This window comes from Populus euphratica, unplaced genomic scaffold (genome assembly GCF_000495115.2).
Source record: "Populus euphratica unplaced genomic scaffold, PopEup_1.0 scaffold161.1, whole genome shotgun sequence".
In the NCBI taxonomy this organism is placed as follows: Eukaryota; Viridiplantae; Streptophyta; class Magnoliopsida; order Malpighiales; family Salicaceae; genus Populus; species Populus euphratica.
The window spans coordinates 251,241-273,947 of NW_011500046.1; the positions used below are offsets into that span (position 1 = coordinate 251,241).

A 22,707-nucleotide genomic window follows, 5' to 3' on the forward strand; every position below is an offset into this window, starting at 1 on the left:
GAAATCGCAACTGAAAGGGAAAGAGGAGTTTTTAACTATGGAGTCCAGCAGCGCAAGAGGATGCTTTGGCCTAGGGGCAGCCCCCAAGTGGCAAATTGTGAACCCTGTTTTAGGTCCCATACTCAGGACTGTGAGGGGTATGTTCTTCAATTCTTCTTAATTGCTGTTTTAATTGGAAGTATGTTATCCATATGATTGATTTTGGATTATTGACAGTTGCCATGTGGAAACTTGCTTTAAAATATTTGATATGAATGTGGAAACTGCTATTATTGGAGCTAAGTGTGTCCAGAGATTTATCCTACAATGATAGTTTCTAAAGATAAAATTACTCTTATTGTTGTTGAAACCTTTAACCAAATTTGTCATTGTCATCTATTCTTTAGTATGTTGGTTCTCTTAGATTGGTTAAATTGAGCATCATTCCACTTTAATAATTCAATAGTAAACTATAGTCTAAATTCATCATAACCAAGTTCCTTTACATCTTGCAGATGCCAAGGTAAGCTGTCATTTCCATTTTACGAAGCTGGAAATTTATTCGTGCACTATGGCTAATGGGTTGCAGGGGAGTTGGATGACGGGATCTCCTTCAGAGTACTGATTGGAATGCTGAAATCATTAGCTATCACTGCTTAATTGGATTTTTTTTTTTTACTTCTTTCCTTTTCCACTCTCCTAATGCATTGGATATGCCAGAATGAGGTGTTAGCTTTCATATTTCCCATTTCCCTTTCTTTTCTTCTTTGTGCTGTATAATTTATTCTCAAGCTTCTATTAATTGGTAGTTTCTGGGCCTTTTTAGGTTTCTTTGTCACAACAAATGTGCAGCTTGTGTCAACAACTCGTGGTCTCGGTGTCATAAATTACTTCTATTAGTAAACATATTGGTGCTTACTGATGGATGATACAAAAAATAACTTGATAACATCAAAGTTCACAAGTTACTTGATTTCCTTTATATGGCTATTGAATTTACCTTCTGGTGCTCCAGGCAAATCTGAGGTACCCTCTGTCATTTATAAAGTTAGTGAATGCATGCAAGAGCTGATAAAGTTATGGATGGAGTATGAAGCATCTCAATCTGATAAACATGGTGAAAACAACCACAAGGGACCCACTCTTGAAATTCGAATACCAGCAGAACATATTACTGCTACAAATCGCCAAGTAAGCTTGCTGCTGTATGTAATAGTTGATGCTTTTGCTTGTTTTCATCATATAATTTATTTCTTCTCTCATGTGTCTTTATTTCTTTCCTTTTTAATGTGTTCTTAAACTATCTTGGAATTGTATGTCTCTTGGCTCCATGGGGCTTGCACAAATGCTAAGGGGGTCAGAGGTGAGGGTATACTTAGTGATATTCTCTTTGAGCTGTGGACTCCCCATTACGTCATCTGATTTTTGTTTGACCATGCCTTTCTATCTTACCACAAGATATTGATTGTCTCTTGTGTGGGAGCTCGTGGGAAATTCTAAGGATGCATTGGGGTCAGAACTTTTAATTGCCAGTATTATTGAAGGATGATTACATACTGCATGCTTCCAAAACAAATAAAAAATGCTAAGTTGTTAAACCTAAAATGTATCAGTTCATTTAATTTATTAGTTCCAAGTCATTCAAAGGCTCAGAAGTTTAGAAGTTCGAAAAAATTCAACATATTGCTATTTCGTGATGATTCTTGTGACACAGGAAGTTATAATACTTCTAAAGCTATCATCTAACTACTTAAACTACCAGATCTCATGGCTTTAATAAAAAAGTAATAATCCTTCCAATATGAAAATTGCTGCTGTCACTTCCCCTTCTATTATGAAAATTTAATTTATAATTGGTTTAAGTTTCAAACAGAAAGATTTACCAAAGGTTTGTTGTCTGTGAACTCTAGCCTCAACATTCTGACTCTTATTATCTGTTCTAAATTATGCTTACTAATTTTAATTTATTGTTTGAGTTGCTTGTAATATTCAATGAATCAAAGTATTTGAATTGTGAATAGTAAGGTTCTAACAACCTATGGAATTTCCATTAGCTTCCTTAAAAAGTTTCAAACCTTTTTACATTGTTTGATTAAGGGTTTCTTCATAGAGTCCGATTTTTATTAGATTGGTTACGTGAATTTAACTAGCCTTTATCCGAAAGTTTTGGGAGGTTTAGAATTGAATGATGAGATCGGTTGTGTGGGGTTCAGTTCCTTCTATATGTTTATGTGTGTCGTGTCTGCAAACCGAATTTTTGAAAGATACAGCTATTCTTAAATTTTAAGGTCAATTTGTTGGTAGATCTGTTGTATGTTATGTGGGTGCCTTTTATGTTCTGATGTGTACAAATTTTTACTGTGAATTGTCAGATGGTCAACTTTCATTAGAAGAGAAGAGGCCTCTATAAGAGCAATTATTTGACATCTCTAATATTACAGGATTTCTGCTCTCCATAGTTTGATGCCTTCATGTTTGGGTATTGGCTATTAGATAAGTATGCCCATCCTTAGGTCTTTAAGTTTATTAAGTGCAGGTAAGAGGTGGACAATTATGGGGGACAGATATATACACAAATGACTCTGATCTTGTCGCTGGTATGCTGTGATATGATGAACAGTACTAATTGTAGAATTTGTTTATATGTGAACTGAACAATATTGATGTTGCAATTTTGTTGCAGTTCTCATGCATACAGGCTACTTCCGTCCCACTGCTTCTCCTCCTCCACCTGCCATCCAAGAGTTATGTGCTACTGTCAGAGTGTTGCCTCCACAAGATAGTAAGCCCCTTCTATCTCGCCTTCTTTATGATGATGCCATTTCTAAACACATTCACATCATGATCATGCAGTCAAATAATTCATGTAAATGTTACAAATCTGGATACAGCTATCCATTTGAACTTGTATGTCTTACATCTTACTTCAGAATGAAATTTGTGTTGTTTCTTGAAGTTCTTATGTTGGAAGTTTGTGAAAATAATGATATCACTTAGATGGTCTGAGTAGTTTGGGTTTTGGTTGAAGCCTAGTCAACTTTGTAATTGTGTCTGAGATTGGCCTTGTATAATGGATTTTGCTGACATCAAAATCATGCATAAGCCATATTCATATTTGCATAAGTGAATGACAAGGATGCAAAGATGCATTCCAAACAAGATAACTAGAGCTCTTAAAAAACCCAACATACTTGAACTGTGCTCTTTTGTCAATTGTCAAGATGACAATACTTCTTATAATAGTATATAGCTATATGAGAAACTTAAATGACGTACGTGGTTAAACTTTTCTTGCTAGTGTTGCCTTTCTGCATGTGTGTCCTTATCATCCATGCTTTACTTGTGTGGAATTTTAACACTCACTTTGATATGTGCATTAGGCTACATTTCTATGCTGAGAAATAATGTTCGTTCACGTGCCTGGGGAGCTGGAATTGGTTGTAGCTACCATGTTGAGCGTTGCTGCATCGTGAAGGTGGTGGAAAAAATTTCACAATTGTAGTTTTAGTCACCATTTTTCTGCAATTCATTGAGAACCTTCAGAAATGTCTGAGAGGGTCATAGTGGCATTGCTATTACCATCTTCAAGAATATTGCTTGCTGCTTGTTTTATCCTACAAAATCCTAGTCGTGAAATGCCTTCAATCATGGTTATTTCTAATTTATTGTTTATTTCAGAAAGGAGGTGGAACCATCTATCTTGAGCCCTGTCTTACGCATACATCAGCAGTGGAACCTACTCTTGCTCCTGTGGCTGTTGAGCGGACAATGACTACCCGTGCTGCAGCTTCGGTATGACATTGCCATTTTCTTCCATAATCCTTTGAGTTTATGTTCTCACTCTTTACTTCTCTGTATACTGTTCCTATATCAATTAGTAGAAATGTCATCTGAGGTAGAGCTCTTAGCAAATGTTTTACTCTTTATGATTTTGCTTATTTTAATGATAATTGCATGTTTGAGCTACTAATAAAAAGAACTAAAATATTTCTGTGACCAAGCACTTTTCTGTTATTTGGATCTACTCACATTATGACAGCTTTTCTCTTTCAGAATGCATTGCGGCAACAGAGATTTGTACGTGAAGTTACAATACAGTACAACCTTTGCAATGAGCCGTGGTAGATTCTAGATCTTTTTGATAACTATGATATGCTGCAATTTTTCAGATCTGTATGGACTTGGAGATTTTTGTCTTATGGAAAGTAGAAGTTAATTTTGCCATCATCCAAAATGGTTTGGAAGAAACTTGCTGTGTTTTATTAATAGTGATATCTGTATCATGTGGTTATTAATGAAAATATCAACTGCATGTGTGTTCAAATGCATATGTTTGTCTATTGTGCTAGTAGTCGTTGACCTGTGGATCTTGCTTTTAATGCACCTAAGGCTGCAATAAAGAGATGATGATGACCTATTTCAACTCGGTGATGTAACAAGTTTTTCTTCACATGAAAATTTAGATCTTTTATCATATAGCTGTGTGTAAAATAGGTCATTGGTATTTGTGTTTGGATTTAATTCTGTTTTCTGGTCAAGTGTAGAGGAAACAGAAAAGGAAAAGAAGGGCTTGAACATTTATATATAGAACAACTCTCAACTTAGATCTCATAGCGAGTTTATTTCATATCCACCCAAACAAATTCCGTTATCTTTGCTGTGGCATCAATTGTTTCATCTTATTGTTTTGAAGGTGATAGCCTTCTTGGGAATTATTGTTGTTTTCTGTATGGGATTTTTCTGGTTTATGAAAACTAATAGCTACCAAGTTTTTAAAGGCTTTTTAAGTTTTTTTCTTAGCAACACATAACAGATATCCCCTATTAATTTCTACAACTGTTGTGCCATTAGTTTACTATGTGTGCCCTAACCCTAGATCTTGGTTTTATATAGCTGTTCTAATATTTCATTCGATCAACTCTCCACAGTTTCCTACCAATAGACATGCTTATCTCAAGTTTGGAATGTTTACATGACAGTTTACTGGAGTTTAGAATGTTCCCATGACATCATTAAGTGTTTATCCTTTTTGTTATCTATGTGGACACTAATTTTCATTGCCTTGCAAGGTGTTTGCAATTTTCCAATTTTCTTGTCGCTGCTGTTGTCTATTAACTCTCTCGTATTTCTTGACTTGTATGTTAGTAAAATGTTGAATATTTCAATTTTTATGCCTGCATAATGTATCAGGATAAAATACAGCATTAGTATTGTTGCTGACAAGGGTCTGAAAAAGCCTCAATATACTTCTGCACGTTTGAAAAAGGGAGAAGTTCTATATTTAGAAACACATTCATGCAGGTACTCCCTCCTCTTCTTCTTTTTGTGCTTTCTAGCTTGATACCGCACGTAGGTTTTGGAGGCACATTTTTTTGTCTTATAGTAAAATTGTTTTAGCTTCTGTGTATGATTTTCATTTCTTCCTATAACTTGTTTTTTTGTCTTACAGTAAAATTGCTTTAGCTTCTGTATTGTATGATTTTCATAACTAGCTGAAAGTTGCCACAGAAGTTCTTGATGATGACTTCTGTAATTTCAAGCATTATTTGTTTTGTCGCTTGCCCATGCATAGAAAACAAAATTATATTGGTTTTTGTATTTAAAATATTTAGTAAACCAACATTTTTTTGTGCGAGTCTGAGGTATTGAAATCATGAAGTTCACGTGGTGAATTCTTAGTGATGTTCTGATTCTGAATTTTTTATTTCTTATGTGAAGGTACGAGCTCTGTTTTACAGGAGAGAAAATGGTGAAAGTGACACGGGCTTCTCAGGTGCATGAAGAGACATACAAGTTCCATAATCACCACCCACATTCCTCAAACGGTGAGAAACACGACTCTGATAATGTTCTTATTGATGTATTCCGGTGGTCTCGCTGTAAGAAACCACTACTGCAGAAGGTCATGCAGTCAGTTGGGATCCCATTGCCCCTGGAACATGTTGAGGTACTTCATTTCAATTTCTTTCCTTGAAACATCTCTTCATATTTAGATGTTAAAGTTTGGCATATTTTCACGAAGTCAAATAAGGAGACTGCAGAAGAAATTCATATTGTCAGCTTGTAGTTACGTTTTTCTTCAGTTTTTTTTATCCTTCTAGGCTGACCGCAACATCTGTGATTTTGAACAGGTATTGGAGGAGAGTCTTGACTGGGAGGATGTGCAATGGTCACAAACTGGTGTTTGGATAGATGGAAAAGAATTCACACTTGCTAGGGCGCGCTTTCTATCTCCAAGTTAGCTATGGCTTCTTGTGTATCTAAAAACAGTTGTGTAACAATTTGATGTATGCAGGAATAATATTTGGTTTGTAATGGTTTTATTTCTTAAATAAATCAAAGAATTGAAGTTAATCTCTTTTCTTTTTCGTTTATAAAAAATCGATTTGACTATATCCGTACCAGAGTATTTGAGCAACCAAAACAGAAGTACTGGAACTTCGAATATTGGGAAGTCTGGCATTTCTTCCATTCCAAGCAAAGCTAATGACTAAAGGAAAGCATCTCTCTGCAATTTCTTATTAGCAAAATTAATTTCAGTAGACCAGATTGATCGAATTTGTATCCATGTTCTCCTGACTACTTGGGACACTTTGCTTGAAGACATCACGAGATCCAGATATTTAATATGAAATTCATCACAAGCTGATGAGGTCACTTCTTTGCCAAAAGCAGAGAGTAACAGCATAGTCAGGGTCTGTTAAACCAACTAGCTAGAATTCATGTGTTGAAATACAAAAAACTACAAGGAAAACGAGAGATCACACAGAGACTACATCTTCCAGTATCAATTCTGTTAGATTAAAGATTTCATCTTGGTGCAAGTGCAAAAGCCAAACGGATCTGCAAGTTACAGTGTGCCAGATGGGAAGCAACGTCAGAGCCCTCTCAAACAAGGAAGGAGATAGTTTTATCCATGCTAGCTGCTGACCCGAGTACTGAATTATGTTATTACTGGCCAAGTGATTTTCTTTGGAGTTTGTATCTTCATTAATTCATTAGACTTAAGGATTTAAAGCTGTGTAATGTGAACTCGTTGAATAGTTAGTGTGAATAAATAAAGCAGAAAGTGACATGAAGTTTGCATGGTGGTTTCCATGAGAGTAATCATTGCATACAGGACAAAGAAAGCACAAGGGATTTGCACCTCTGTTTTATTTCTTTAGAGTGAAAAAACATAAAGATGCTTGCTAATTGCAACGACTTTAATAAATAGTCTTCCACTAAGAGAGATCTCTCTCAGTGTACCATTGATTTCCTAATTTCTTATTTGATAAAGTTGCTTCCTCTAAGAGAGAGATCTCTCAGTATCCCTTGATTTCCTAATTTCCCTCACCAAATTTTAATTTGACACAGTTGCTTGCACATTGCACTTTTATGAAGTTGCTTCCACTAAGAGAGAGATCTCTCAGTATACCATTGATTTCCTAACTTCCCTCACCAAAATTCTTAAACCTATAGCATGTCTTGAAACGGATCATAATGTTCTGATTCCACAAACTCGTGGATAGAACCTGAGGAGGCCAGCCGTCTTCTGAGAGTTAGTTCAGTAAAATCTAATTAGTAAATGTCGTTTCATATATACTATCTTGAAATAATTTGCAGAGGAGTGAATAGTCCCAATGTATTTCTATCTTCATTAATTCATTAGACTCAGGGATTTCCTAAGCCGTTCACCTTCACCCATTCCATCCTCAAGAGGTAGAGCACATAACCCTTAACGTGGAGTTTTGCAAATGAACCACGGAAACTTGTTCATCTAAAGCAACTAAATTCAATGAATCCAGGAACAGGGGCTTGATCGCCTCCATGTACTTCTAGCATTCTTACACAAGGTTGAGAATCTAGCAGATTCAATATTCCAATTCTTGCATCTCCAGTTACAACATTTACTTCATCCTTGAAAACAGCTGCGTGTTCAATCCTGGTCCACAAGTTCCACTCAATAGCATAGTCAAAGAATATCCAATCGCCATCATGATCTCCTCCATGTCTATAGAATTGTAAATAAGGGAATATAGTGGAAAAAGCTAAGAGAAATTGTTGATCGCCTAAAGGAACTCCTAGAATGAACGTACAATGGCAATTGCATGGACTATGAATATAAAACTGATGTCCCGTAAAAGGAACCTTTGCAATGTCTTCCTGGATCTTTCAGGAACAAATATCACAAGACCATCCAGTGCAGGTTTTACTAACTAGGAATCAGTAGCAATTGAGCATTAGTCCTGCCCTCTTATAACAGTATTGAGATCAAGTATCAGATCTGATTTTATATTTGTCATTTCCTTGTATAACTTGTTTTGTTTTTTTAATTATGAAAGATTGTAGTTAAATCTGATATTAAGACGAATCAGATCAAAATGTTTCTATTTGACTAATATGGTTGCTGCTTCTTGTAATTGTGTAGTCAGTGATGCTCTCTCTTCCTTTTGTCATCTCCTGATCATGGCCTCTTAATTTTCAAATGCTACTGACGGTCTTTAAAAGCAAAATGCAGCACTTGCATATTTGCCATTTTCTTGTTTAACATTATAAAGACAGATTCGAAAATGAAAGCAATGACTATATGTACCCCTTTAATAGATTAGAATTGCATTCGATGTGAATGACTTGAGAAATTCAAAAGTGAAATCAAAATGCAGCACTGCAGCTAGCTACTGCAACACTGACTTTGTCAATAATTAAAGGTTAAGAGCAACTTGCTATATCTTATAATATAATCTTTGGTAGGAAAGCTGTTCCTTCCTTCTTATTAAACAATACAATAATTAATTATCGTTGATCTGACCATATTACTATCACTGTAGCTAGCTACTGCAACATTGACTTTGTCTTCTGCTTGATCTCTCTCAGTATACCAATGACTTCCTAATTTCACTTACCAAATTTCTTAAACCTTTCTGATGATCTGTGCTTCCTGTTTCTGATGAATCGAATCATCTCATCTGGAGTTCAACCATCTTTCTTGCTTGCTTGCAAGGTAAATCCTACTTTCTTTCCTTGTTTTTCTACCACTAATTTTGTTTCTACATCTAGTTGTTTTGGCTCTTCCAAATAGAATTGCCCATCTGGTTGTAGAGTTTGTGAGTAGGACTCTTGATTGATCAGGTACAACTTAGTTGCTTAATCAATAATTGAACTCAACTCATATTATAGCTTTGTTCTTAATAATTGTTCATTTAGCTATCAACTTCAACTACTTATCTTAAAAACAGCTGCTCTCTTGGTTTCTGTCTGTTGAGTGCCTCTTGTCAGGTTGATAGATGACTAGTTTGACTACTCTTTCTCATATTCTTGTGCTTACATTTTCAGATCAGCTTTCCCAGAATTTCAACATTGAGGTGCGTCCACACGTTAACTCACTCAGCAATTAGTTTCAGATTCTTTTGAATCCTGGTAAAGTATTTATACTTCATCTTCTTCATTTTGTTGCTGTTATCGTTTTTGGCATGCAACTTTTGTTTGAATCCTTTTTCTATAGACTTGAACTGTGTAAGTTTGGTGTTTTAATAAGGTGTTGTAGAACTTTTATTGAGAAACTTTGGAGTTAGGATCATCAATGGTTTCCAAATATAAATAAATTTATCTTTGTTTTTATAATCCATGCCTTGTGGAGTTCATACCAAATTCATTGTTTTTTCTTTTTATTTATTCTAGTTTCAACCTTTCCTTTTTCCAATTGACGTAACTTCCATTAATTTTTATTCAATATTTTGACTTTGTTTTTATATATAGGGCAAAATGGTTCAGTCAAATGATCCATTTTGGCATCATGTTGAGAAGATGAAGTGTATGTATTGCGGGCGTCAATTTCCTAACGATACTTCCATTTCAAGGATCAAATGGCATTTATCAGGAGAGAAAGGGCATGGTGTTGCAATATGTGGACAAGTGCCTAAACAAGTTCAAGAAGCAGCTTTTCTAGCTATGCATGGTGGCAAAAAAAGACATAAAAGCATAGCAAGTTCAAGCAATGTTAATGATAATGCCATTTTAACCACTCCACAAGAACAAAACAATGAAGTCGAAAATTTGGCAGAAGATGCAGGAAGGACACAATCACCAGATACAATGGGTCAAGCACTTGAATTAAGTTGGGTTGAGATCAATGAAATGTTAATGGAGGATGATATAGAGAATGGGACTGGAGGAGTAGTGCAGCCTGGTGGAGGAGCTAGCTCTTCTGGAGGGCTTACAGGCAACACAAACGAGACTACAGGAGATCCATTACCTACTAGCTCTACAAAGCTAGTGGGTCAAGCATTTGAAGAGAATATGAATGTGATATGGTCTTGGTTACTGGATGATGAAGTCTCAACCATTGGTATTTATGGAATGGGAGGAGTCGGTAAAACGACAATGCTGCAACGTATCCATAATGAGTTTCTAGAAAGACAAGACATTTCTCATTGTGTTTACTGGATGACTGTGTCTCAAGATTTCAGTATTAAAAGATTGCAAACTCTTATTGCTAAATGTCTTAGCTTCAATCTTTCAAGTGACGATGAAGAACTGCATAGAGCTGTCAAATTATCGAAAGAGCTAAGGAAGAAACAAAAATGGATTCTCATTTTAGATGATTTGTGGAACACTTTTGAGCTACACAAAGTGGGAATTCCTGTCCCAGTGAAAGGTTGCAAGTTGATTATAACAACACGATCAAAAAGGGTTTGTCAACAAATGGATATCAAACATAAAATCAAGGTGAAGCCACTTTCAAAGACAGAAGCTTGGACTTTGTTCATGGAGAAACTTGGACATGACAGAGCACTTTCTCCTGGAGTGGAACGAATAGCAGTAGATATTGCAAGAGAATGTGCTGGTTTGCCTCTAGGAATTATAACAATGGCGAGAACCATGAGGGAAGTGGTTGACATATGTGAGTGGAAGAATGCATTGGAGGAATTGGAAGAATCAAAAGTTAGAAAAGATGATATGGAACCTGACGTATTCCACAGATTGAGATTTAGTTACAACCATCTGAGTGATTCAGCAATGCAACAATGTTTCTTGTACTGTGCATTATTCCCGAAAGACTTTGAGATCCCTAGAGAAGATTTGATAGCTTATTTGATTGACAATGGAGTGATAGAAGAGTTGAATAGCAGGGAGGCAGAATTTAACAAAGGCCACTCGATGCTTAATAAACTTGAAGATGTCTGCCTATTGGAAAGTGCTAAGAAAATGTTCGATGATTGTAGATGTGTCAAGATGAATGGCTTGATTAGGGACATGGCGATCCAAATACAACAAGAGAACTCTCAAGGCATGTTTAAAGCAGATTCACAATTAAAAGAATTGCCGGATGCAAAGGGGTGGACAGAGAATTTGACAAGAGTTTCCTTGATGCATAACCAAATTAAAGAAATTCTTTCTTGTCATTCACCAAGGTGTCCCAGTCTTTCAATTCTACTCTTACGCAAAAATTCAAAGTTGCAATTTATTGCAGATTCATTTTTTGAGAAATTGCATGGGCTCAATGTTCTTGATCTGTCTTATACAAATATCACAAAACTGCCTGATTCTGTCTCTGAATTGGTGAGTCTCACTGCATTATTGCTCATAAAATGTAGGAAGTTAAGGCATGTACCATCATTGAAAAAGCTCTGGGAACTGAAGAGGTTAGATCTCTCTGGTACTTGGGCACTTGAAAAGATGCCTCAAGGCATGGAATGTATATGCAACCTGAGGTATCTTAGAATGAATGGATGTGGTGAAAAGGAGTTTCCTAGTGAGTTGCTACGTAAACTCTCTCACCTGCAAGTCTTTGTACTAGAGGAAGAGCTAATTGATGGAAGATATGCTCCGATAACAGTTAAGGGAAAGGAAGTAGGATGCTTGAGGAAGTTGGAAAGTTTGAAATGCCATTTTGAAGGTCATTCTGACTACTTGGAGTATCTTAGATCTCGAGATGAGACCCAATCACTAAGCACATACCAAATTCGTGTAGGACTACTGGATAACTATCATCATTGTGGCAGAAGTAAAACAATTGTTTTGGGTAACTTGAGTATCAACAGAGACGAAGGTTTTCAGGTCATGTTCCCAAAGGACATTCAAAAATTGATCATTGATAATTATGACGATGCAAGAAGTTTATGTGATGTTTCCTCTCTAATAAAGTATGCAACTGAAGTGGAGGTCATCAGGATATGGAATTGCAATAGCATGGAGAGCTTGGTTTCATCTTCATGGTTCTGCTCTGCTCCACTACCATTGCCATCTTATAATGGTATATTTTCTGGTCTTAAAGAGTTCTATTGTTATGGATGTACAAGTATGAAGAAGTTGTTCCCTCTTGTCTTGCTACCACACCTCGCAAACTTAGAAAATATTGCAATTTATAATTGTGATAAAATGGAGGAGATAATAGGTGGAACAAGATCAGATGAAGAAGGGGTTACGGGTGAAGAAAGCAGTAGCAGCGAATTCAAACTCCCAAAGTTAAGAATTCTGAGCTTGTTTGACTTACCAGAACTGAAACGCATTTGCAGTGCAAAACTGATTTGCGATTCCCTAAAAGAAATGAAAGTAATAAATTGTCAGAAGCTGAAGAAGATGCCAACTGGTCTTTCGTTGCTTGAAAATGGCCAAGACATCTTGACATAGTCGTGCTTGCGAGTACAGTTGATTATGAGCAATCAAGTATAGGTTATCATAACCAGGATATGTTCTACGTGGATAATTTAGCAGATGTATTTAAAATAAATGAGATAGGTTATTTCAACCGACTGTTGGATCATGCTCAAACTGGGTTATTTAGCAGATGTATTTAAGATTTACACTTTGGTTATGTATAATTATGTTATTTAGCTTTTATTTTCTATTTAGTTGAAAATTAGGGTTTTGAAAATTTTATTCTAGGTTTGATTGATGAATTGATTTGAATATTATAGGTTAATTGTTATAAATAATGAGTTATTTAGTTCACTTTCGAAGATTTTAAATAAGGATGATGATTTTAATTTATGATTTGTTTACATAATGAATTTAAGTTAGCGATTTTAGTAAATCAGTAGGTGATATGTAGAAAAATATGGGTTTGAGGTTAAAGATGATGAAATTTCAGTTTGGTCCCTCAATTTATGAAAATTATAGTTTAGTCCCTGAACATTAGAAAAATTACAGATTGATTCCTGGAACATAATTTGAGATTCTGGACAGAATTGAGGATGAGTTATGGAGAAATTCCAGTATAGTTATGAATTTATGACATTTCAGTTTAGTCCAATTTGACCCTTGCAAATTTGATAAAATTCTATATTTGTCCTTGGAGCATAATTCTAGATTCTTGATAAAATTGAGGATGAATTATGAAAAAAATTCTATAATAGTTATGAATTTATGACATTTCAGTTTAGTTCTCTAATTTGATAAAATTACAATTTGACCCATACAAATCTGATAAAATTTCATATTTGTCCCTGGAGCATAATTCTAGATTCTGGACAGAATTGAGGATGAATTATGGGCAAAATTTCAGTATAGTCATGAATTTATGACATTTTTAGTTTGGTCCTCTAATTTGATAAAATTACAATTTGTGCACTAAAATATGATAAAATTTTAAATTGGTCCCTAGCTATAATATTAGTCTTTTTAGATTGATTTGTTGAATAATTTAGGGTTATTTGGTGAATTTACTTCAAGTTTTATGATTTGTTTTCTTTTGAATTAAATTTAGGGAAAACCATTTAATTTTTGAGTTTTTGTGAAAAATGACTAGTTTGGTTCATAAACATATAAAGTTATGAATTAGACCCTTATTTAAGTGTATTAAATAGGTTGTAAGTTCTTTTCGAGTCATTTTTTAGTACGTCTTGTTATGTATTCAAATAATCCTGATATTCTACATGTGGGGTATTATTAAGATTTTCTCCGGTATTTTCTTTCAAATTTTGTCTACTTTTGAGTTAGGTGAGTGAATAATTTTTCATATGCATGGGAAATGATATAAATATTTGAGTTGTTAATATGAATTGGACCATGCTTCTTGATAATATATATATTGATTATTACTCTTTGTTATGATAAAATATGATCAATTGTTGAATATGAATTTTTGATATAAGCTAATATATACTTTGAATTAACTTCTAAATCAATAACTTCTTATTTTATTGTTGTCATGAGTTGAGTTTTAAGATATGAATTTGTTTGTTTGATTAAGATATAAACCTATAGGAAGTTAGCAAGAATACTTATGCTGACAAGGCAATGTTGAAATTTGTGCACATTATATCTGAAACAGTAGTTGGTCAAGGTAGTTATCAACCTATGTGGACTGATCATCCCACACTATGGGGCCTCATGCTCATTACATTTTGATTTTCTGACGAGTTTTCTCTTATAATATTCTTGTTATGACTTATTTGAGAAACTTTGCTATAAGAACCTAAAGTCATATTTGTATATAAATTCCTCATTGTTGTATTACCTCGTATATGTATATTGAACGTTATCTATCCACTAAATAGTTGAACTCACCTTCTTATTTTTTTTTCAGGCTTATATCTTATTAGTTGGTTACTTTTATTGGACCTTTAGAACCTGCTCTTTTGGTTATAATTAATACTTTTCTTTTATGTCTAGTTAGTGCTTCACAATTTTGAATTTGTATTAACTCTTGTATTAAGATAATCAAATCATATTATGAAGTTAGTTTTATTATTACTGTTTTGTTGAACTCTAATTAAGTTATGTAAATAATAAGTTTGTATGTGAGTTTGAGTTTGTATAGGTATGAAACTCTAGAGGGAAACATTGTCTATATGTCAATTATGCATCCGAGAATCGGGTTGTGACATTTACCTCCTAGCATTGCTTCCTTGACCACACTAAGATTTGTAAGCAATCAGGATATCTGAATGTTGTTTTTATGTCTATATATTGCGTTTATGACAACATGATTTTATGTTTTATTATACTTGTAGGAGGATCAGTGACTTAACAGGAAGAGGGTCTTCCTTTCCACCTCTTAGTAATATGGAACCCATAAAAACATTGTGAGTTGGAGTTCTTCTAGTCTTATGTCCTTTTCTGCTAATGGTCTTGTCCTTTAATTTGTTGATGGCATGGATATAAATACTTGACAAAAAGATTTTCTGTTTGAATCACTAGCTCAATTTTTTCTTAGAAAATGATTTGACTGTCTTTAAGCTTTCATTTGGAAGTACAATTAAGAGCTATGGAAACACTCTTTTTACTATAGAACAAATGTGTAATGTTTTGAATAAATAAGTAGGAAAATACAATAAAGCTCTTGGTGGCTTAAAGTGTAGGTATAAATGAATGAGGGGTAGTGTAGTAATTCAACAAAACTTGATAAATATAAATAGAAAGTAAAAAAAAAACAAAATAAGTGAGCTGAAATTTGAGAGAGAATCGGCAGGAGAGAGAAGGGAGAAAGAAGAAGAAGAGAAAAGAGGGAAATTAGAAGAAAAATAGAAAGGAGTTGAAGGAAATAAGTTTAAAGGTAAAATTATATATAAATATGTGTTGATTAAGTTTTAATTTTGGTTTTGATAAATGTTAGGGTTTTGAAAATTTGTGTTTTGGGTTTGATTGATGAATTAATTGAATTTTATGGATTGATTGTTATGGGTAATGGATTATTTGGGGGGTTTTGAGAGGTTGAATTGAAAGATGATGATTTTGAGTTATGATTTTGTTTGGATGGTGAAATTATGTTAGAAATAAGGAAACAACAGTGGGTTTCTGTTGAAATTCTAGGTTGGAGGTTGAAGATGACGAAAATTCATTTTGGTCCTTCAATTTGTGGAAATTACAGTTTAGTCCCCAAAATTTAGAAAATTTACAGATTGGTCCCTGGGGCATATTCCGAGATTCTGAACAGAATAAAAGATAAATTATGGGCAGAATTCCTGTATAGTTATGAAATTTTAACACTTTCAATTTGGTCCTTCAATTTGACAAAAATTACCATTTAACCCTAAAAATTTGATAAAATTCCAGAATGGTCCCTGGAGTATAATGAGATGATCTGGACAGAAATGAGGATTGGTTATGGTCAGAATTTCAGTATATTCATGGATTTATGATAAGTTTAGTTTGGTCCTCCAAATGGATTAAGTTACAATTTGACCCTTAAAAATATAATAAATTACAGATTAGTCCCTAGCTGTAATATTAGCTTTTGCAGATGTGTTTGATGAATAATTGAGGGTTAGTTAGTGAAGTATTACCAATTTTATTATTTGTTTTATTATGGATTAGATTTATGCTCATTGCATTTTGATTTTTTGACAATTTTACCATATGACATTCTTGTTATGGCGTATTTGAGAAACCTTTTTATAAGAACCTAAATTCATACTTGTATATATATTTCTCATTATTGTATTATCTCGTGTGTGTATATTGAACGTTATCTACTCACTGAGTTGTTGAACTCACACTTTCATTATTTATCATTTTCAGGCTTATAGCTTGATAGCAGGTCATTTTTGTTGGACCTTCAGAACCTGCTCTTTTGGTTGTAATCCGTGCATTTTCCTTTATATTTAATTAGTGCTCCAAAACTATGAAATTATATTAACTCTTGTATTAAGACAATTCAATTATATTATGAAGTTGATTTTGTTATTAATGCTGCGTTGAACTCTGATTGAGTTAGGATAAGTTTGGGTGTAAGTTTGAGTTCGTATAGGTATAGAACCTTGAAGGGGAACCTTACCTATGTGCCGGTCATGAATCCGGAATTCGGGTCGTGACAAAATGCCTAGTGAAGAACTAGAAAACTGATATCTTCAGTTGATCTCAGCCCAAAAAGATAAAACATGAGCTGCTGTGCTTCTCTTTTGAGAATCCTAAATCTGCACCACATAGTTCCCTTTTTTCTTATTTAATTATTTCTCTTTTCTCCTCTTAAGGACTTTCATTTTGTACAATGTAGAGATCTCAGCTTCAATAACCTCACCGGATAAAGTCTGACGTCATTTGTACCGGCAAAAATAGATTTCCTGTAAGTTGATGTGGTAAACATTTTTATTTCTTTCATATATTTCTTGGAAGTAAGCTTCTGAGTAGTATGATATTTTTCATTTTTAAATTGTCAACGTGCTTGACAGGAAACAAGCTCACTGGATCTGTTCCTCAATGGCTTCTGGAAAGAAACAAGAACGTGTACGTCTATTTTCACAACATTTCTTTTTCAGCTTGAAGTTCTGCTCCAACCCAAAGATTTCATGTTTCAAAAGTTTCAAGAAAAAAGAAAAAAGAAAAAAACAAATCCTAATTCAATAACTTCATAGATGAGAGATATTTTGAAGTTTTGTCATCGGTTGTCTTTATATATCTTTCTTATAACTTCACTTGGGAAAGCTCAAGTCCAGTTGAATGTTCTCGAGGGAGCGTGTATTGAAGATGCAGAGAGTGTGTTTCAATGGAAATTCTCCTCAATTTTATTACTATGATTTGATGTCTAATATATACTGATTGTATACACAAATGAAGGAATTACAGTATGCTAAAAATAGAAGAATACAAATTTGTTGGCTAGAATTCTGCTACGCACATTATGGTAATCAGTGGTACTAGTTTTAGTAAGAATCTGCATGATTGTAGGCTAGGATTCTGGTGAGTTTGCTGAAGGGTAATTTGCTTTGATAGACCCCCTCAAAATTGAGCTGTCATCAGCAAGGGCAATTTTGCCTCTGGGGAGTTCTGTTCGTTGCCGTGAAAGAGGCTTCGTCATTAAATCAGCCAGCTGGTCTGGAGTGTGCACATGCCTGACTTGAAGAGTGCCCATTTGAACCAGATAGCGAAGGGGAGCGGAGCTTGAAGTGTAGTTACTGGAGAAAGGAATGTATCCGCATCGTTTCAGAGGCTGCAGTAGCAGGGGCCCTGTACTCAGCTTCAGTTGATGATCGTGTAGTGGCATGTCGTCTCTTTGAGCTCCATGAGATGGGATTGGAGCCTACAAAGGTGATGTATACTGAAGTTGCGGTTCGATCATCAAGGTTGTCTACACAGTCAGCATCAGAAAAGGCCAGCAAGTTAGCTTGAGTCCATGGAAGATGATTTGCTTTAAGTAGTGCAGCAGCGTCTTAGTTGTTGTCGAGTGGGTTTGAGTTGGTTTTTGCATGAATTGGGACAGCTTATTCACAGCGAAAGAGATGCCTGGTCTAGTGAGGGAGAGGTATTGAAGACTTCCCAGAACCCTTTCTGTATTCAGTGCTATCAAAGGAAGCAGTACCATCATGGAGCTTGAGAGGTAGGCTTGTGGAAAGAGGAGTACGAACTTCTTGAGCACCGTTCATCTTTCTATTATGCAATAAATCATGGATGCACTTATGCTGGGAAAGGAAGATGCCATCCCGAAGGGTTAGGACTTCCACTCCTAAGAAATAACGTAGTGCACCCGTATCCTTCAATGAAAAGTTTCCAGCCAAGTTGGTCAAAAATGGAACACACAAATCTGGACTTGTTGCCAGTCATAACAAGGTCTTCCACATATACTAGAAAGTAGCATATAGTGCTATCATAAGTATAAACAAACAGAGATGAGTCTGCTTTTGAATTAGCAAAACCAAATTGAAGTTGAGCATTTTTCAGAGCCTAATATCATGCCCGAGGGGCCTGTTTGAGAGCATAAATAGCTTTGTTGAGTTTACAGGCATGATCAGGTTTAGATAAATCTTTAAATCCCGGTGGTTAGAAGATGTAAATTGTCTCGCTAAGTTTCCCATGTAGCATTGTTCACGTCCATTTGACACAACCCCCCCCCCCCCCCCCATTCATCACAGCAATTGACAAAACAATTCTAATGGTGGTTGGCTTAATGACAGGGCTGAAGGTCTCCTTGTAATCAACTCTCAGCCGTTGGTGGTAGCCTTTAGCCACAAGTCTGGCCTTAAACCTGTCAATGGTTTCGGGATGTTTGGTGACAGAATACCTTGTAGATTTGGTTCATGGAACGAGTGGTCATGTTGTGGGTTCTGAAGGTGGGATGGCGGGGAGGCGGTTCCAAACAATGAGCTAAGCTATTACCTAGGGCTGAAGGTGGGGCGGCAGTAGAGTTCTGATTGGGCAATAAAACAGGGGAAGTGGAGGCCCCGAGGGTACAGCATGGGAATCCAAATTCAATGGAAAAGATAAATCAACGGTTGGAGAGAGACAAGGAGTACCTGGAGTTGCAGTGACAATGGTGATAACATCTTCCGGTGGCACTGATGGCGAAGAGAGCATCACGGGTGGCACGGGGACAGGAGATGAGTGTGGGGTCTAGACTCTAGAGAGTATCAGGGGAGGATGGTGACCTGGAGAGGAATGGGTTTCTGTCAATGGCTTTTGGGCCTTAAAATATAGATACGACGTCTTTTTGGATCAAGACACGCGGAATGGGCTTCAGGCCACAAAGAGCCTTTTAGAGGGTTTTATTTTGGAGTAATGATTTATATAAGATACGCGGAATCGGCATCAATCAAGAAGCAATGTGAGGCGACGACGATGTCGTTTTGAGACGACATTTTATTGAGGGGTGGGTGTAGCAGTGGTAAAATAATTAATACCATGTCGAGCGAAAAAAGATTTTAAGCTAAAATATTCACTGCTATGAGAGTTAGGATAATAATTGTAAAAAAAAAATTATAAAATCAATATTAAAAAAAAATTATATTGAACAATGAAATTACAAATTAAAAAAAAAAAAAAAATATTGATTTGTATTAATTTTTTAAATATATAATCTGAATTATTAGACTATAAACACCTTAAATAATAATAATAAAAAAAATAAAGTTAAATTCCCATCAACTCAATCATTAAAGAATGAAACAAGGGGACAAAATTAGTTGCACAAAAAAATTTTAAATTAAAAAAATTAAAAAAATAAGGGTGAAATAAAAATAAAAATAAATAAATAAAAGAGAAATCAAATATATTAAATTAGAGAGTTAAATTGAAAAAAAAACTTAAAAAAAAAGAAAAACAATAAGCATTAAATTGAAAAAAAATACACCATAAACATAAACTTAGATCGAATAATAAAATTAAAAACCATAAAAATTTAACAAAAAAATCAAGAAATAAATTAGAAATAAAAAAATAAAATTAGAAATAAAAAATATATATGACAAGTATAATTCAAAGAATAAATTAAAAACAAACAAAAAATTCATAAAAAACCAAGAAAAAAATAAAAAAATAATAATAACATAAATTAAAATATAAAAAATAAAGAGTAGGAACAATATATATATATATATATATATATATATATATATAAAGAAGAAAAGCATGATAGGAACCATCACTAATTAAATCGTAAGAATCTTGAATCATTGCTCAAATATTTTTCCATTTCTCCTCCTATTTCCTAGCTATTAATGAAGAATTTAGCATCCTGAGGCTTCCTTTTCTCCCTTATATTCATGTCTGAAACAAAACTTTCCATGCTCTGCTTCAAGAAATCAACGTGAGTTTATCTTTCCGGCCTAACATCTATAAATGCAACATTGGTTTCTTTTAGTTGGCTAAATTGCATTTTTGTTCCTCGATGTTAATTACTATACGAGTAAATATTTCTATATCTTAATCCTTCTTCGTATTTTTAACATTTACCGTAATATTATTTGCAGTGATAATTATTTTTTTGTTCGGTTTGGTTTTTATAAGAAAAATAACCAAATTAAATTTAAAAATAAAAAACAAAACCAGTTTAAACCGACTGGTTTCGATTCAGTTTTTTAAAATAAAAACTAGTTCAAATCAATTTGGCTTGTTTTTTTCAATTTAGATCGGTTTTGGCTCGGTTTTTTCTAGTCCGGCTTGGTTTTTTTGGTTTGGTTTCGGTTCAGTTTAGTTTTTTCGGTTTCAGACTTATAAAACTAAAACCAAACCGAACTGGTAGGTTTTTTCAAAATTCTAATTAATTTAATTAGTTTTTTATATGGTTTGATTTTTTTAGTTATTTTTTTCTAATTTTTTTAATTTAATTAATTTTTTATTTTTTTTACTCACCTCTAATTATTGCTACCAAGATGATATACAACTAAGCATGAGGCGCTTCCTGGACGATGACAGAGGCGGATGCTTATACTGAAGCCAACATGTCTGCTATATCCAATGTATCAACTGACAATGCACGTCTCTATATGTACACAACAGCTCGTGTTTTTCTCCCCTCGCTCTCACGTACTATGGACTTTGCCTCGTGAATGAGAATTACACTGTAAAACTTCAATTTTCTGAGATTATTTTCACAGATGACAATTCGTTGTATAGTATTGGGAACCGTCTATTCGATGTTTATATCCAGGTAACCAAACGTTTTCTCGTGATTCTTGAGAAATGACGCCGGAATTGTATGTCCACACTTGCTTGCTAATCATTACTAGCGATGAATCTGTGCATATTGGGAAAGGTGGTTCTGAAAGAATATAACATTGAAGACGAGGCTGGTGATGCTGGCATAACCCTTGCAAAGACATTCATTGCAACAGTAACACATCATTCTTTAAAGATCCGCTTGTATTGGGCTGGAAAAGGGACAACTGGGATTTATGGTTAGATTCAAGGTTCATCTTGACTTTAATTGTCATCATTCTACTCGAACGTTGAAAGCTCGAACTTGAAAAATTCCGATGCTGTAACTGTATAAACCATTCCCCATAAAAGAGAACTTTGTTTCTGGTAGTTTCTTCCAATGAGGTCCACTTTGGTGAAGTAGCATATTTAATGTTTGTCCATCTCCATTCCAATCGTTTGTTTCATCTGAAAGATGTAAACGAACACTTGATGCGAGCATCTATGACACTTGTATTTGCTCATAGACTACCACATTAATTACTCAATTCTCTTAACTAAATGTATTTTTCTTTGAAGATTTGAAATATTGTCTATGAATTCCCTAACTCTTCAACACTTTCCTGTCAACTAGAATTACTCTGTTCAATATTCTCTCTCTTAAAGATACTGAAAACAGAACTGAACTTTTTTCATGACATTTAAGTATGAAAAACAGGGAAAAACGCAATGTTCAGTCGCTATCTGGTGTATGGGTTGGTGGTGGCAGGGCTGCGTGTTGCTTTCTTCAAGGATAATCCATGCTGTCATTAGCGAGCCCAATTGCTCCTCGGCAACCTCTCTGTCATGATAATTGCATATGTTCGATCTGATAAATGCATTTTGCCTTCGCAAAAAAAAAAAAAAAAAAGCGCAGCACACGTTTTCTTCAATTATGGATAAGAAATGATCCCCCTTTTTTTTTTCTGAGAAGAAATAGTGATCCATCTTAAAGGCCTTCAGATTTCAACACATGAAGGGATGCATACATATATCAGGAATTAACAATGGTGGAGGGATAGTGTCACGGGGTAATTTTTCGCTACGCGAATAAATCCGTGCGGCAGCCTAGTCCCTCCTCGCTAGACTCAGCCTTCCCTCGTCTATCCACTCGTGTTTGCCTATTAACTAAGTGTTTCCCTCACCCAAGAGGTTTCCCCCACTTTCCCATGTTAAAGACAAGCGGAATACACAAGTAGAATTGCTCTTAACCAAGCACACTGAGAATACAAGAATACCTCTCAACCTTTATTTATCACATCAACAAAGGATTACACAACGTGTGCTATGCACAGAGTTCGCATGCTACACCAACAAGTTTACATATGTTATTTCCTCTCTATGCATTTTATTCTCTTTGTATTCTCCTTATACAACAAAGAATTACCATCACCATTTATAGCCAAGTATGTGAGCTGC

The 22,707-nt window shown here is 34.8% G+C and overlaps 2 protein-coding genes and 1 long non-coding RNA gene across 7 annotated transcripts in view; 2 read left to right on the forward strand and 1 right to left on the reverse strand.

The window, feature by feature from the left end:
- Positions 1–21,280, forward strand: part of LOC105107463 (U1 small nuclear ribonucleoprotein 70 kDa-like) — a 23,243-nt gene extending 1,963 nt beyond the window's left edge. For 2 of the 5 annotated variants that reach the window (XM_011001386.1, XM_011001387.1), the window contains exons 3-14: positions 18–137; positions 495–502; positions 995–1,170; positions 2,516–2,576; positions 2,663–2,761; positions 3,360–3,454; positions 3,658–3,771; positions 4,033–4,100; positions 5,170–5,280; positions 5,698–5,926; positions 6,111–6,196; positions 6,349–7,061. In XM_011001386.1, coding sequence (XP_010999688.1) covers positions 18–137; positions 495–502; positions 995–1,170; positions 2,516–2,576; positions 2,663–2,761; positions 3,360–3,454; positions 3,658–3,771; positions 4,033–4,100; positions 5,170–5,280; positions 5,698–5,926; positions 6,111–6,196; positions 6,349–6,466 — 1,285 coding nt within the window. In that variant the 3' untranslated portion in view covers positions 6,467–7,061. Of the gene's footprint in view, positions 1–17; positions 138–494; positions 503–994; positions 1,171–2,515; positions 2,577–2,662; positions 2,762–3,359; positions 3,455–3,657; positions 3,772–4,018; positions 4,101–5,169; positions 5,281–5,697; positions 5,927–6,110; positions 6,198–6,348; positions 7,062–21,209 lie in introns of those variants that run through there. The other 3 variants (XR_838884.1, XM_011001388.1, XM_011001389.1) reach the window with 3 other exon arrangements.
- On the forward strand, positions 9,724–11,633 carry LOC105107494 (disease resistance protein RPS5-like). The gene is made up of 3 exons (XM_011001432.1): positions 9,724–11,248; positions 11,432–11,520; positions 11,556–11,633. Exons 1-3 carry the CDS (start codon positions 9,724–9,726, stop codon positions 11,631–11,633), a joined length of 1,692 nt encoding a protein of 563 aa, XP_010999734.1.
- LOC105107462 (uncharacterized) lies at positions 17,380–19,557 on the reverse strand. The gene is made up of 2 exons (XR_838883.1): positions 19,131–19,557; positions 17,380–18,371 (listed from the first exon to the last, which is right to left on the reverse strand). It is a non-coding gene; the product is annotated as an uncharacterized LOC105107462 (long non-coding RNA).
- Positions 21,281–22,707: the final 1,427 nt, after the last annotated feature.